Source organism: Eretmochelys imbricata, chromosome 2 (genome assembly GCF_965152235.1).
Source record: "Eretmochelys imbricata isolate rEreImb1 chromosome 2, rEreImb1.hap1, whole genome shotgun sequence".
In the NCBI taxonomy this organism is placed as follows: domain Eukaryota; kingdom Metazoa; phylum Chordata; order Testudines; family Cheloniidae; genus Eretmochelys; species Eretmochelys imbricata.
Genome location: NC_135573.1, coordinates 65,300,106 through 65,316,912, shown reverse-complemented (window position 1 = coordinate 65,316,912; position 16,807 = coordinate 65,300,106). Strand labels below are relative to the sequence as shown.

The 16,807-nt window shown below is 40.7% G+C and overlaps 1 protein-coding gene across 1 annotated transcript in view; it reads right to left on the bottom strand.

Annotated features, from left to right (window-relative positions):
* Positions 1 to 16,807, bottom strand: part of CA8 (carbonic anhydrase 8) — a 54,263-nt gene that overhangs the window by 295 nt on the left and 37,161 nt on the right. Inside the window, exons 5-8 of the mRNA XM_077808990.1 lie at positions 14,727 to 14,789; positions 12,602 to 12,650; positions 10,621 to 10,733; positions 184 to 357 (exon numbers count right to left, since the gene is read on the bottom strand). Of these exons, the coding sequence (XP_077665116.1) occupies positions 223 to 357; positions 10,621 to 10,733; positions 12,602 to 12,650; positions 14,727 to 14,789 (360 nt within the window). The 3' untranslated portion in view covers positions 184 to 222. The remainder of the gene's footprint in view (positions 1 to 183; positions 358 to 10,620; positions 10,734 to 12,601; positions 12,651 to 14,726; positions 14,790 to 16,807) is intronic.

Here is a 16,807-nt window from a genome sequence, read left to right as displayed (position 1 = left end):
CAGATACAGGCAAAACATATGGTGGTATCAGTTGAAAAATTAAAATAATGCAAGGTTCAAAGTACATGGGTTATCCAAGGCATTTGTCTAAAAGCATTGTCTTCTAAACCACAATCTCTATCGTGAAAATTGTTTTAATAGACTTACTTCTCATTTTTGTTTTTCCGCTGAATTTTCACTTACCTAAATAAAGTTTTGTTATCATTATTGTTTTTTCTTCTGCTACTGGAATGCAGCCTTGATGACTCTGTCGCTAAGTGGCTGAGTTGGTCTAAAGTTATCTCCTAATATCCCATCACAGCCTTCTAAAAGTTCTGCACCTTTAACATGTGTCCTCAGTCTTCGAAACTCTTCTATCTGAAAAAGTAAAGAAATGACATGCAGAATATTTTAGATATTTTGTTCACTGTGGGGCCAATGATCTATCCTAAACTCTAGTTGAATGTGTGGTTTTCAATGCCTAAATATCTAAGCACATCAATTCTCATAATCAAGTAATTATGGGTGGATAAATTTATACACAAAAACTGCATTTGCTTGGGCAAAATGAGTAGCAGTTACAACTGATGTCAACCGATTCGATTGTGTGCATAATGTCCAAAGGGTTCTAGCTCAGACTACCGCTTGTTCTTGAAAAAGTGCTTGCCAAATACTTGGACATTCATACCTCTCCATGCAATTTTAGAAACTTCTTTTGAAAAATTAAATCAGTAGATTAAAAACTGAACATAACTGGGGGAGAAAATGCAGATTAGTGAATGTCTGTATTTTTTAAATTGTTGGTATAACACGAATATGGTATTTTGAGCCAATTATTTTTAAAATAAGTGCCTACATTGTCACTGCAAAAAAATAATTGCACATGCAGAATATGTAGCTGTGTGGGCAAAACAAGAAAGTGTGAGCATATGGTTTTGAAAGCTAATCTCTGCATATCTTATCACCACTTTTTTTAGAGTATATATTCAGGGCCAACCTTTGGGGTGGGCAATTGGTGCAGCCACCCTGTCATAAATATAAAGGGAAGGGTAAACCCCTTTGAAATCCCTCCTGGCCAGGGGAAAGCTCCTCTCACCTGTAAAGGGTTAAGAAGCTAAAGGTAACCTCGCTGGCACCTGACCAAAATGACCAATGAGGAGACAAGATACTTTCAAAAGCTGGGAGGAGGGAGAGAAACAAAGGGTCTGTGTGTCTGTCTATATGCTGGTCTTTGTCGGGGATAGACCAGGAATGGAGTCTTAGAACTTTTAGTAAGTAATCTAGCTAGGTATGTGTTAGATTATGATTTCTTTAAATGGCTGAGAAAAGAATTGTGCTGAATAGAATAACTATTTCTGTCTGTGTATCTTTTTTGTAACTTAAGGTTTTGCCTAGAGGGGTTCTCTATGTTTTTGAATCTAATTACCCTGTAAGATATCTACCATCCTGATTTTACAGGGGGGATTTCTTCATTTCTATTTACTTCTATTTTTATTAAAAGTCTTCTTGTAAGAAACTGAATGCTTTTTCATTGTTCTCAGATCCAAGGGTTTGGGTCTGTGGTCACCTATGCAAATTGGTGAGGCTTTTTATCCAACATTTCCCAGGAAAGGGGGGGTGCAAGTGTTGGGAGGATTGTTCATTGTTCTTAAGATCCAAGGGTCTGGGTCTGTAGTCACCTAGGCAAATTGGTGAGGCTTTTTACCAAACCTTGTCCAGGAAGTGGGGTGCAAGGTTTTGGGAAGTATTTTGGGGGGAAGGACGCGTCCAAACAGCTCTTCCCCAGTAACCAGTATTAGTTTGGTGGTGGTAGCGGCCAGTCCAAGGACAACGGGGGGAATATTTTGTACCTTGGGGAAGTTTTGACCTAAGCTGGTAAAGATAAGCTTAGGAGGTTTTTCATGCAGGTCCCCACATCTGTACCCTAGAGTTCAGAGTGGGGGAGGAACCTTGACACACCCTGAATGTCAACATTTGGGGGTGCCAAATGATCACATTCAGGGATGCCAAATCCCTGGTGTGTTAGTTTTTTCTAGTTGTTGTGTTTTGCTTGTGCATTTTGGGTTGGTGCAGGAGGGGTCACCGAAAACGTTTTCAGACAAATCACCTAAGGCCTGTCGTGCAGGTATTTCCCTATTTCGCATTTCATTCTATATCACCTCCTTTCACCTTCCTCTGTAGCATGGGGCATGGGTCACTTGCTGGAGGATTCTCTGCTCCTTGAAGTCTTTAAACTACGATTTGAGGACTTCAGTAGCACAGATATAGGTGTGAGGTTTTTTGCAGGAGTGGTGGGTGAAATTCTGTGGCCTGCATTGTGCAGGAGGTCAGACTAGATGATCATAATGGTCCCTTCTGACCTAAATATCTATGAATCTATGCGTGCAATAACACAACAGACAGAGGGCCTCTTTCTGCTCTCACTTAGATGATGGTAAATCAGGGATAACTCCTTTAATAGCAGCATAAGTCCTCTGTGAAATCAGAAAAGGTGCCAGAGGGTGAGTTCATAGTGACATATCTTCATTTGTTAAGCATAAGACAAAAAGTAGAGTCCTGCAGCACTACTGAACCAGTCTGTGCACCTGGCTGCAACAGCACACTCTTTTTGACAGTTTGTTTTAAAATAGGATTTTAAATGAATGCAAATCACATGTATTTTAAACAGAAAAGAACATAATAGTAGAAGGAAAGTAACAGGAAAGAGTGATCTGTTAAATAATTAAACTTCATAGAAGAATTACATCTCTTTTCTTTTCTTTGGCATAATAACAAAATATAGAGGATAGATTCTCCCCACTCAGAGTATGGAAATCTCTATAATGATTCTCTCACAGAGAATCCATTGTGTGTAGAAAACCATTCGAAAACTGTGCCATTTTACATTGGCCTCTGTTTCTCTGCCCTAGCACCCAACTCCTCAGCAACCCAACTCCATTGCATCCCTAGACTGGAGCTCCACAGAAAAAGTGATGGCGCCTAGGATCATATCATCATTTCTAGGTAACATCTGTGAGGCCAGCGTGGGGTGGATGGTGGGTATTCCTACCATCCATTTATCCTCCTGAATGACTCTGTTTCCACACCCTTCTACAGCACAGATCCCCCAGCATGCCGAAAGGGCTCTGCCAGCCTCAAGGAGGGAAGGGTGTCACAGAGGACTCCTCCATGCATGTATAATAGAGACCAAGGGGTATGTAAATCTAACCCCAGATTTTTAGGAAAGTGAAGTGTTCCAAGATAGCTAGTGGTATTTTCTAGAATCTTTGTAGCTGCTATATTGGCTGGGGACACAGTTTCCTATTGTAATTCAGAAGATAACCACGATCACTGTTATTTACTGCAAAAAAGTACAGAGCCGCTTCTTTTCATATTTATGTGTTTGATGGCTAGCTCTTCCCTGTAGCTGAGATTCTCTTTCCTCAGAGAGCAGCATGTTGTACCTCTCATAGCTGAGATGTAAGGAAGACAGCTTGGTCTGAAAAGATGAAAGGAGGGAGGAATGGTGGGGCTCTTTTAGAATGCTTTTAAAGGCAGGGCTGTTGTATTAATTTAGCTGGAATACAGATGCCTATTCTTGAAGATTTTTTTTCTATTATTTTATGACTATTTAACTCGAACTGAAAATAAACACATTATAGGCCTGGAGACTGAAGAAGCCTGCAGAAGTCAAGTGCTGGTCGAAGCAGTGAGTGACCTTTCTGAAGGTGGCCTCTTCCACCAGAGCTGAACTGAATCAATACTGGAATAATCTGAAATCACTAGTTTGGGAAGAAGCATTTCACAAGAGCACAGCTTTCATTTGATCTTTGGAGGCTTGGAGACTTCAAATAGAAACAAATCAAGCAGGAAAAGGCCTTTCTGTAAAGCCAATATTTTGGAATTACCCACTGCTGCAACTTCAAATGTGCTGCAGTATACGCCGGGCTGGATCACATACCTCCTGGAGGCTTTCCTCACAGAGCAGCTCCAACACCATTCAGTCAGGAGGGCAGGGTTCACCCCAGTCCCACAGACTGAGTTCTGGGGCCCTATCACAAACCTTTGATCTGCAGAGGGTCAGAGCCATCGCACTGAGATGCACTGTGCCTCTGAATCAGCTTTGGAGCCACACTGTCTGCCTGCCCAATTCCTGGTAGCGTGGTTCCAGGCCAGACACACTGCATGGCTCTGCTAGCCATGGCTGTCCTCATGACCACGGAGGAAGTGGCTCTGTGGGAAAGAGGACAGGCCCAGGCTCTATTACCTTTCCTGGATAACTTCCACAGGGAAGAGAAGGGAAACTGTGTGACCCACTGGCCCTGCCCCACCCAATGTGTAGTTTGCCACCCTCTGCCAACCTTCCCATGTCTCCCCGCTCCCACAGATACCACCATTTGCAACACACTCTGCAAGGCCCTGCAGAGAAAAAGGATATTTCAGTGAAGGTGACTCCCTTTCCCAGAACACCCATTCCACCTGGGAGTGGGGAGATCCAGGCACAGAGGGTTCCATCCATGTTCAGATCCAGGGTGCATGAGCTGATCTTTTGAATGGAATAAGAAGGCCCAATCCTGGTCCCACTAAAATCCATCCTAACACTCCCTTAGAATTCTACTGAGAACCAATTTAAGCCCAAAACATTAACTATGTAGAACCCTAAACTAGATTAAAGCTCTTTGCTGTATTATAAACACTGTGCAGAAACCGTTCATCATTTATATCACAGCTAATGACAAAACACCATTAGCTTCTATTTTTCAGAATTTTGCTTTAACATTTAGGTCAGTTTTCCTGATTTCAGACTTTAAATTTTGCTTTATTCATGGTTCCAATTAAATGGCTATTTTCTTCATGGCACAACACAAACCCAAGAATGTTTCCTCTGTGAAAATCAGCTTTGCTTGGAAAATGGACCCATTATCGTTTAGGTCGTTTTTTGTTTCCAGTTTTGCTTGAAAATTTCATGTACCTTAGTAACACTTTCTATGAAAACAGGCAATTTTTTGAGTGAACAAAATACTATGAATCTCCCATAGTTCTCTATTTTTCGGAACATATTTCCACACCACTCCAGCCCCAACCATCTATTCCAGTGACTATTTATTTTCTTTAAAAATGATTCAGAACAAATGAGCTAGACAAAGGGGCTAGAGATCTAGCCACTCAATTCAAAACTAGCTAACTCTGACAGTGAGTATAGCGGAATGACAGCTGCTCACTGTATCACTGTTAGAAAGCCACATTCTGATTGGCTCAGAGGATGCAATTGTTCTGTGCTTCAGTGAACCACAAAACAAATTCTTCGTAAGTGTCCAGTTACAAAAACAAATTGTCCAGAAAAGTCTGAACAAGCTTTTCCCTATTTTTCCTTTCCTTTGGGAACATAATAAGAGGGAGAATACTATTCTTATTACAATGTTACATTTCTGTAGTACATAGGAATGTGCTCGGCGTCTCCCAAAACAAATTAAGACATTGTCCTTCCCATTGAAATAAAGGTAACATGAGAAGTGAGGGTCATAAACAGACAAGAGAAGGGAAGGGAGGAAGAAGGAGAAGGCTGCCACTAGGAGGGAGCAGTTATCCTGTAAAGGCTTGATCTTCTTCCTGTTGACATCAGTGACAAAAATCCAAGGGCCAGAGTATGGACCCCTTGTTCCCACTGCTGAGCAGTTACTTGGCAAAAGCCATCCAGACTTAAATAGGACTGCTTGTGAAAACAGCTGCACAGTCAGGCCCCAGTTGACTGCTGGGGGTGTAGGATCAGGCCTTAACATCCTGATAGTTCTGTTCCTTGTTTCTTCTTTTGTTACTCAGGTAATTAATAAGTTCTGATCTCAGCAACCAAAGTGACAAATATGTACTGGACCTGATTCTTCTCTTACACTGGTGTAATCAGGAGTAACTCCACTGTGGTCAGTGGAGTATAAAACTATCATAAGTAAGAGGAGAGTCAGGCCAACTGGTTGGAATCCTTATCAGCCACTCATAACTAACTCTAGATCAAACCAGTTTATACTTCTCTACCGTCTTTGTGCCCATGTTAAGTAAAAATATGATATGAGTCAGCAGTGTGCCCTTGTTGCCAAGAAGGCAATGGTATATTGGGCTGTATTACTAGGTGTATTGCCAGCAAATTGAAGGAAGTGATTATTCCCCTCTATTCAGCACTGGTGAGGCCACACCTGGAGTATTGCATCCAGTTTTGGTCCCCCCACTACAGAAGGGATGTGGACAAATTGGAGAGAATCCAGCGGAGGGCAACGGAAATGATTAGGGGGTTGGGGTACATGACTTATGAGGAGAGGCTGAGGTAACTAGGCTTATTTAGTCTGCAGAAGAGAAGAGTGAGGGGAGATTTGACAGCAGCCTTCAATTACCCGAAGGGGGGTTTCAAACAGGATGGAGCTAGACTGTTCTCAGTGGTAGCAGATGACAGAACAAGAAGCAATGGTCTCAGATTGCAGTGGGGGAGGTCTAGGTTGAATAGTAGGAAACACTATTTCACTAGGACAGTGGTGAAGCACTGGAATGGGTTACCAACGAGGTGGTGGAATCTCCATCCTTAGAGGTTTCTAAGGCCTGGCTTGACAAAACCTTGGCTGGGATGATTTAGTTGGTGTTGGTCCTGCTTTGAGCGGGGATTGGACTAGATGACCTCCTGAGGTCTCTTCCAACCCTAATATTCTATGATTTTATGAAAATGAAAATGTGTTGGAATGTACAGGAATGGGAGATCTAAACGTATGTTACATAAACTGAATAATCTTTTCCCATTATTTCTATTTTTCCTTCAGCATCACATTATGTTAAAATCATCTGTATTACCAGGATAATAATAGGAACATAGGAATTGTTAAATCAAAACAGACCAATGGTCCAACCAGCGCAGTATCCTATGTTCCAATGGCAGTCCCCAAATGCATCAGAGGACTATATTCAAAAAGACCCTATAGCACACATGATTTTGTAATACTGCAGTATTGGGGGATATTTCTTTTCAATCCCAACAGACTGATCTTCTTAGTGCTGAAGCATGAGGATTGATAGTCTTATAATTTGTCTCCTCCCTTGTACCATTGCAGATGCTATTATTATTATTTGTATAAATGTCTGATCCAGTTATGAAAATTTAGGAAGCTAATTTCTTCAACAACATCCTGCAGAAGAAAGTTCTACAAATTAATGACAGGTTTCAGAGTAACAGTCGTGTTAGTCTGTATTCGCAAAAAGAAAAGGAGTACTTGTAGCACCTTAGAGGCTAACCAATTTATTTGAGCATAAGCTTTCATGAGCTACAGCTCACTTCATCGGATGCAGTATGCATTTGCAGTATGCAGTATGCAATTTCTGTGATGAAAAAAGAGATTTAGTAAACTTCTCTCCACAATAGCCCACAAAATCTATTAGCATTTTCAGTTGTGTGCATTGTATTCAAGTCTTTGTATTTACATTCTAAAATATTTTATTGACTATCAGAAAATACAGAATATAGGCTAAAAATATCTAAGTAGTGTAAAGCAGAATGTCATTCAAGGCCTCAGTCTGATAGCCACAGTATTATTTGATGCATCTGAAGAAGTGGTTTTTTGCCCACAAAAGCTTATGCCCAAATAAATCTGCTAGTCTTTAAGGTGCCACCAGACTCCTCGTTGTTTTTGTGGATACAGACTAACACGGCTACCTCTCTGATACTTGAGTATTATTTGTTTACCTTCATATTTAAGATCTTTTACTTATCATATCATACTAGGATGATTATAGCAGTTGACATAGATTAATACAGAGTATATTTTTCACAACAGTTATTCTGAGTCTACTGATACCAACAGATGTGTTTTCATTCAAGCAGTGCTAAACTGTCATGAGACCTGCCCTTTCAGCAAGAACATAAGTGTCAGACTCATGATTAGATATTTTTAAGTTGCAGTCATTTAATTTAAAAAGCTTTCAGAGTAGCAGCCGTGTTAGTCTGTATCCTCAAAAAGAAAAGGAGGACTTGTGGCACCTTAGAGACTAACAAATTTATGTGAGCATAAGCTTTCGTGAGCTACAGCTCACTTCATCGGATGCATGCCTTTTAATTTAAAAAGTAGTTTACTGGGAGCTCGTGCCTTTATTCTACGATTCAATAGGTCAGCTCCCAGACTGCTGCGCTGGGCATCACAAAATGGGGAAGAGATGGCGAGCCCTCTGTGGAGATAGAGGTGGTTAGGGACTATTTAGAAAAGCTGGACGTGCACAAGTCCATGGGGCCGGACGAGTTGCATCCGAGAGTGCTAAAGGAATTGGCGGCTGTGATTGCAGAGCCATTGGCCATTATCTTTGAAAACTCGTGGCGAACCGGGGAAGTCCCGGATGACTGGAAAAAGGCTAATGTAGTGCCAATCTTTAAAAAGGGGAAGAAGGAGGATCCTGGGAACTACAGGCCAGTCAGCCTCACCTCAGTCCCTGGAAAAATCATGGAGCAGGTCCTCAAAGAATCAATCCTGATGCACTTACATGAGAGGAAAGTGATCAGGAACAGCCAGCATGGATTCACCAAGGGAAGGTCATGCCTGACTAATCTAATCGCCTTTTATGATGAGATTACTGGTTCTGTGGATGAAGGGAAAGCAGTGGATGTATTGTTTCTTGACTTTAGCAAAGCTTTTGACACGGTCTCCCACAGTATTCTTGTCAGCAAGTTAAGGAAGTATGGGCTGGATGAATGCACTATAAGGTGGGTAGAAAGCTGGCTAGATTGTCGGGCTCAACGGGTAGTGATCAATGGCTCCATGTCTAGTTGGCAGCCAGTATCAAGTGGAGTGCCCCAAGGGTCGGTCCTGGGGCCGGTTTTGTTCAATATCTTCATAAATGATCTGGAGGATGGTGTGGATTGCACTCTCAGCAAATTTGCGGACGATACTAAACTGGGAGGAGTGGTAGATACGCTGGAGGGGAGGGATAGGATACAGAAGGACCTAGACAAATTGGAGGATTGGGCCAAAAGAAATCTGATGAGGTTCAATAAGGATAAGTGCAGGGTCCTGCACTTAGGACGGAAGAATCCAATGCACCGCTACAGACTAGGGACCGAATGGCTAGGCAGCAGTTCTGCGGAAAAGGACCTAGGGGTGACAGTGGACGAGAAGCTGGATATGAGTCAGCAGTGTGCCCTTGTTGCCAAGAAGGCCAATGGCATTTTGGGATGTATAAGTAGGGGCATAGCGAGCAGATCGAGGGACGTGATCGTTCCCCTCTATTCGACATTGGTGAGGCCTCATCTGGAGTACTGTGTCCAGTTTTGGGCCCCACACTACAAGAAGGATGTGGATAAATTGGAGAGAGTCCAGCGAAGGGCAACAAAAATGATTAGGGGTCTAGAACACATGACTTATGAGGAGAGGCTGAGGGAGCTGGGATTGTTTAGCCTGCAGAAGAGAAGAATGAGGGGGGATTTGATAGCTGCTTTCAACTACCTGAAAGGGGGTTCCAAAGAGGATGGCTCTAGACGGTTCTCAATGGTAGCAGATGACAGAACGAGGAGTAATGGTCTCAAGTTGCAGTGGGGGAGGTTTAGATTGGATATTAGGAAAAACTTTTTCACTAAGAGGGTGGTGAAACACTGGAATGCGTTACCTAGGGAGGTGGTAGAATCTCCTTCCTTAGAGGTTTTTAAGGTCAGGCTTGACAAAGCCCTGGCTGGGATCATTTAACTGGGAATTGGTCCTGCTTCGAGCAGGGGGTTGGACTAGATGACCTTCAGGGGTCCCTTCCAACCCTGATATTCTATGATTCTATGATTCTATGAATATGAATTATATTGTTGAATTAATTTCTCATATTAAAACAAACACTGTCAACTTAAAATAAGTTGCTAACAAACACATTTCTTTGTGTTACAAGTAACACCTTCGATTATTAAAAGTGAAAGAATTTTTAAAAATCCAGTTTGTCACTGTTTATGCTCTTTTGTCTCTGCTGTTTTGCCTTCTCTCAGCACGGACAATGAAAAATCAGTGCATTCATATTCTATGTTATAGTTAGGTTCACCTTGCTCATTGCTGGTGTTCCTATGATTGGGTTTCAAACACTGCAGGGGAATATTTACGTGTTCAGCACCAACAGTTTCTGTTGGTATTTTTTATTTATGTTGCGCAGAAAGGCTTACATGTATTATAGAAGCATCTTTTTAAAAAAATGGGCCAAATTTATATTGACTGTTCATTTGCTAACTTTTACTATGTAAGATTAAGAAAAGAGTAAGATAAATAAAATAGAGTGCAAAGCAATAAAGTTAACCCGCACTATTAACAATTTTCATTCTCTAGGACACAGTGTCTCCTAGTGTGTCCTTGTTCCCTTAACATCAAAAAGAAGTGATATTTGAAAGCTTTTGATTACAAAGGATTGAATTTCTTTTGCTCATTGATTTCTTGCTTTCACTTTAGCAAAGAATTATTTTAAATGCAGATGATAAATGATAAGTTTTTTTTTCCATCTTTGACCTTTCCACGCATTCACTGACTAAAAAGATTTAACATTGACTTGAAAAGCCATGTACAGATTTAATGAGATCTTCAAGGAAAACCGGATATAGCATCATGCTGTATATTTGCACGCTATAACCTTTAGCTCAGAACCATATTCTCAGGTTACTTTAAGCACAGTTATTACCTGCAGTTGGGATACAGTCAATGGATATCGAAATAATATCCAGGTAACACTTTCACTGCAAGGTGGGATGGTAAGGGAGCCCTCATATACCCAATAATCACGTAAAAGAGGATCTGAAATTAAAAAGAGTATTTAATGTTAATGTAGTAATTAAGGAGTTTCTATTCATATATGCACAGATTTTATTATAATAATTTATACTTACTCTGTCCAAGAATCTAAAACTGCTAAAATCTACAGAAATGGCTATTATTATCCCTATATTGCAGATGTGAAAAAGCAAGGTTCAGAGAGCGTACGTCCTCAGTCACACAGCAAATATATGACTGAGTGGAAAACCGATTCCAGGTCTTTTGATTCCCTGGTCTTCTGCTCTAACCATTAGTAAGTGCTGCCTCCTTTAGGACTAGACTGTGCCTAGCCCTGCCTGTATAAAAGGGAAGATGAAAGAATTAGTTCCTTTCTTGTAGCTTGGTCAGAGGAGATCAGACACAGTTTCAGGCTCTGATCCTGCAGGAAGCTCAGAGCTCTTTGCTAGATTGGGGTTTAAATTCTTGTGCCCCCACAGTGATAGGGCCAAGAGCTGCAACAGAAACCCCATGAGGAGGAGCAGGTATGGCGAGGGCTGTAGTTATACACTCCCTCCATATCCACATGTGCACCTTGGTCATCATGAGGAAGACCACTTGCTGCACCCTGTAAAAGTGCCACTGTATGCATTCTCCTAGTTCTCCCATTGGCATTGTCCCACTGCAAACATTTTCACCCTCACCCAACATGCACATGGGCTTAAAACCACAATCCAGTCTTTAATTTTAGGCAGAGCTGGTAGGCAAGGGTCCTGTGGAAAAAACCAGTATGTGAGCATGTAATTAAAGACTATATCATAATGCATATGCAACAGGGGGCTGAATTAAGGTTGCGTTTGCAGCCTTAATTCTGGCATTTGCTATCTTTTCAGTACTTGACTTTCCAACCTTAAAAATGTTCTTTTAATGTAGTTTTTTGTCTGTAAAGTGGAAAGAGACTGCCACAATGGCGTGGAATTTGACATGGAGGCAGCCCTTACAATGGAAGCTTTGTTCTGGAGCAAATTGGTAGAACTGGTCAAAAAAGGGGTCACATTTTCATGACACCCTGCAATGCGGTTGGTTACACTTATTTGTCTTTGTTGGTCTAAGACTTATTTGCTGTGTGACTTTGGGCAAGTCACTTAACTTCTCTGTTACCCATGTGTGATGTACATTTCCTACCATTTGGGGCATGCTTTCCATTGACATCAAGCCCAACGGAGCTGTGGGGATTAATTATCAAACTTTGTACAAATAGTTGTTTAGAAAAACAGCTCTGTATAAGGAATTACTAATATCTACCCTCTGAAGCCTGGAGGAGGAGAGAGCACTGCACAAAGATAGCACACAACTTTCCCTCTAACCTGGGTCTAATGTCTCCCCCAGAGCCAGCAGGGATGGAAGATTATCAAGCTGGCTGGCCAGAGAGTAGTGGATGTTGCACAATCTTAAAGAATATACTGGCATCCACACTCCCCAGCTGGAATGCTCAGGAAAACACTGTACCTCCACATCACCCCAGGCTGGGTCTGTGCCTCTAGGGCACCAATGAAGCCACTGATGTATGCTGTCACTTCCTGTGAGTATCACAGTTGGCAGCTGCATGGCAGAGGCAGTAATCTTGAAAACAATGATTAGACACAATGAGAAATATAATGGGTACTCAGTGGGTAAATTGCTGATAGCCAGACACTGTTCATCTCCACTGCTGGTCAATGGAGCACCCATGTACTGATCTACAGAGAGTTTTGCTGGTAATTCAGCTGCATTAAGCTATTCTCCAGGAGAGAATGAGTTGCAACAGGATTTTGTAAAGTGGCACAAGGTATTCAACTGTTCAGAGCACAACATACGTAACAGTACATCTACACTAGTAAGTAAAGGTTTGCTGTATATGAAACTACACCTACCTGGTAATAAAGAGTTGGGATTAAAACAGGGTATTGTTTTGGACTTCCCCTGAAAAATCAATACAAATCCATCTCATCACCAGTTCTCATTAAAAAGATGTTGAAGGGAAAAAAAGAAGCCTTTGAAAGTTGTCATCACAGTAAGCCTTGAATTTCTGTCCCTGGCAACCACTGCTGACAGTCTCCATTGAATCATCATTATATTAGTCCTTGCAGCTATACAACCCATTTATTTATTTATTTTATATTTTCTGTCCAAGGCTACCCAGCCCATTTTTGTAGATCTCTGCTACCTTAGTCTCTCCTTTTGGCACAGAGCCCCCTGTAAGGCCTTGATCCTGCAGCTCCTGCATTAGCTTCAGTGGGATTCCACATAGGTGAAGCAACGTGCCTACACACAGGACTGGCCCCTAAGTGAGCTTTGTCCCAAGCAGCCTGTTTACTCCATTATTTCTAAGGGCCAAATTCTGCCCATAGATGCCTAATAGCAAATGGCCTTTGAGATCATGGATGACAACATGTGCATCCAAGGACAGAGTTCACCGCAAAATTGAAATTGTCTTTGATTTTCAAAAGTGAATTTCAAAGCTTTGGGGTTTTTTCCAAAAAGATGCTTTACACCAACATCAACACTTTATAAATGTAAAAATTACCAGTGAGTGTGGGAGGGAAGGGTTATTCCCTGGAGGAATATTTTGTTATATGTTGCATGTGGGTTTGTATTTAATAGCAGACGGCAGGATCTCTGCAGTGGCTGTCTTGCTCTAGGAAAGGGGAAGCATTTTAAGGAAGATCCTTTTAATTGTTCTTTGGTAATATTTGATTTAATTTTTATTTTAAATTGGAAGCACCTGGAGATTATTAACAGGTGCGGGAAAATGAATTAACTAAAAATGCATTTTAAAACAAAGTGTTTGAAATTCAGTTCCCTCCTACCTTTACATGCCAAGTCCTGAGCATCTGGATTTGTATTTCCCACATCAAAATGCCTAACACAAATCCAACCCAAAGCCCATTGACTTCCACTGACTTCAGTGGATTTGGATCAGGCCCACCGAGCAGGAAGTGTTGTGCTTCACTCCGTGACTTGTAAAGCTTGTTAGAAAAATGTGTAACATACCAATTCTAAGTATTAGCGAATATATTATCATAAATTTCTCATTAACCTCTTTTGATTATGGCAAAGTTGGGTTGACATTGAAGATGTGATTTTGGGGTGTGACACTTTATAATATAAGACTATGTTGATGTGCTTAATGCAAATAAAATGTATGTATGCACAAAGAATGTATCATGCTGGCCCGCTGAATTCATGAGTACGCATTCAGGATCTTCCTATTTTTATCTGTGCTACCAATAGAGTATAAAGCGTTCTATAAAATCTCTCTCTCTCTTACACACACACACACATACACACATGTACACGAACACACACAATAATAATCTGTAGAAATGAATGCTACACCTGGAGTACATGAGATATTGTTCAACTAAAACGAGATTTAAAATTCAGATTAATTAATAATAATACATAATTCCTAAAATTCCTATGGTTCAGTCTTTTCAGACCTATACAATACTTTTCATTCATCGATCTCAAAGCTCTTTATAAACCCAGATCCCCTGAATACCATTCCAATGCCATATCTAATTCATTGACTCTCTTAACAGGGTTCCACTATGCTATAGCCATATTGCAGTTGTGATTTTACCTGGGTGTTCAGTCTGCATATTCTGCTCTTGTATAACTTGAAACTTGACAGGCTGGGGACTACTGACAATGGGGTTCTCTGAACATTCAATACAGATCTTTCTTGGTGGTTGAGTTCACATTGACAAAGTATTAGTATCATTAAAAAAATCAATACTTGTGAACCGTTACTGGTATATGAGATTAAAACTTTCCCTGCAGTCAGAATAGGAAATAACTGTACTAATTGTGTCGGATTTATTGTTAAATGTTGACTTTTAATGGTGACCACCGTATTGTGGCTCCCACATGATATCTTAGCACAAACATTTCTGACTTCTCTTTATTTTTCTTGCTTCAGTTTATCTTCTTTGCCCGTCCCCCATTCAGTCCATCTCTGTCAACTATTTCTGCTTCCCTCAGACAATTCCTCACCTTGTACTGGATGTCCTGGAGAATTTCAGTTACGACCTTTAGGCCTAAATGTTCCTTTCCTATCTGAAACATAACAAACAAACAAGCAAACCCAAAAATGAACTTCACTGCTGTATTGTTTCTGAAAACTAAGAGAAAGGTCAACAAGTCTGGCCAATTCAGTGCTTGTTTGTAGTTAAGTTATACAACCTTGGATTAACCAACTATTCTGGTACATGGCAAATTCAAACAAGAGGTACTAATTCACATACAAAAAAGTCATTGGCCTGAATGAAACTAGATTTAAGTAACTTTAAAACAGTAACAGAAACTGGCAGAATTTTAAAAAAAAAAAGTCAAAGTCAAGGTTGATAAGCCTGAACTCACCTTGTTTTGCCTCCACAGTGCAGCACATGCTTCATGTAAGGGTCAAAGTCATGCAGCATCGTGAGGTATAAATGCCCAGGCTACAATCTGTCCTTACACATTTTTGTTAGAAGAGTATGTAGAAGAGAACTTAGTACACAAGCATGACAGAAACCTTTGAGTTTGTTCCCACAGTATTGCATAGCTGAGGCTGTGTGCTCCACTCCTTATTAAGGATAACCTCTCATTGAAGAGAAGGAAAGTTTGCTTGGATGACAAGTGCAGAATCATAGCTCACCCCTTACTTCCCCAACCCCCCATATACACCCACACCCTTTTTATACTCCAGGGGTGAAATCCTGGCACCATACAAGTCAATGGCAAAACGTTCCCATTGACTTCAATGGGGCCAGGATTTCACCCCAGACCTTTATTGAATGTCTTTGAGAAGCAGACAAAAGACACATGTAGAAAGAAATTTTTAAAATGAAAGATCCTGATTATTAATGTAGATTTAAAGTAGCCAGGTTGAATCGTAGAATCAGGGCCCATTTCTAACCTGAGCTATATATATATATGCTCACACATATATGCACGCCTGCCATTGACTTCATTAAGAGCTGTATGCACATGTACATGGGCACAAATGCGCTTAGATAGTTTACAAAATGTCATTGTTTAAATGCAGTATGTTTCTGAACTAGGTACATAAGCACTATAGAGCAGCATGGGCATATTTTTTAAAAAAACCTACAGAACCAAAAAACTTCACTGCACACACAGTTCTCCCCCTCTGGAGAGGATGAGAGAAAGAATGAACCACTTATGACAGATGTTACTCACATTGCTTAATGCCTTATTGGAAGATACTAAGATGGTGAGGGTCTATACAGAGTCTATCTAAGTCTATACAGAATAGAATAATAGATTTACAGTTTCCTAGGACCAAAAGGGACTATTGTGATCATCTAGTCAGACCTCCTGTATAACAAGGGCAATAGAATAAAATACGGGGAGCATTTTCAAAAGCACGTAAGTGATCTAGGAGCACAGGACCCATTGACTTTTAGTGGGACTCGTGCTCTTAAGTAGGTGATTTTGAAAATCCCTCCCTAAAAATCAGGAACTCATAAAACTTTCTGGGCTTGATTTTGATGTCACCATGCATCATGATTTCAGCTGAGTTATTCCTAACTTACACCATGCATTGTGAGAGCAGAACAAGCCCCTGCGGTGTTTTTACATTCATAAGAATGTTGACAAGATTGAAAGAACTAAAATTTGACTTTTTTTCTAATCTGCCAAATGTTTATCAATGCCTGTGGATGGGAGGAACTGGAGTGCAGGGGGAACTTGCACCAAGGCAGGAATAGGTTATTTTAAAAATGCACCCAACATTTCCAACTGACTAGTGGTCTTGGGGGTGCTCGGGCATGTGTTTGCGCATATAGGTTTTTAGGAGGAAAAAAATTTCAGTAGGAGTTAGAAACCTCCAAGAAGCGATTATAAACAGCAGGGGCTGAAAAAAAATCACTCTTTCTGCCTTTAACAGAAGTGAAAAGAAAATGTGACTTAATTTTCTCACTGGACCATTAATAAGTAGCATAAAGCAAATTATGATGTTTCTTTAGACAATTTTTAATTATGTGGAGCCTTTCTTGGCTAATAAGAAAACATCATGGAATGCTTAAGGCAAGAGACAGAAGTAGAAAAAAAGATACTGGTTAAGTTTCAAA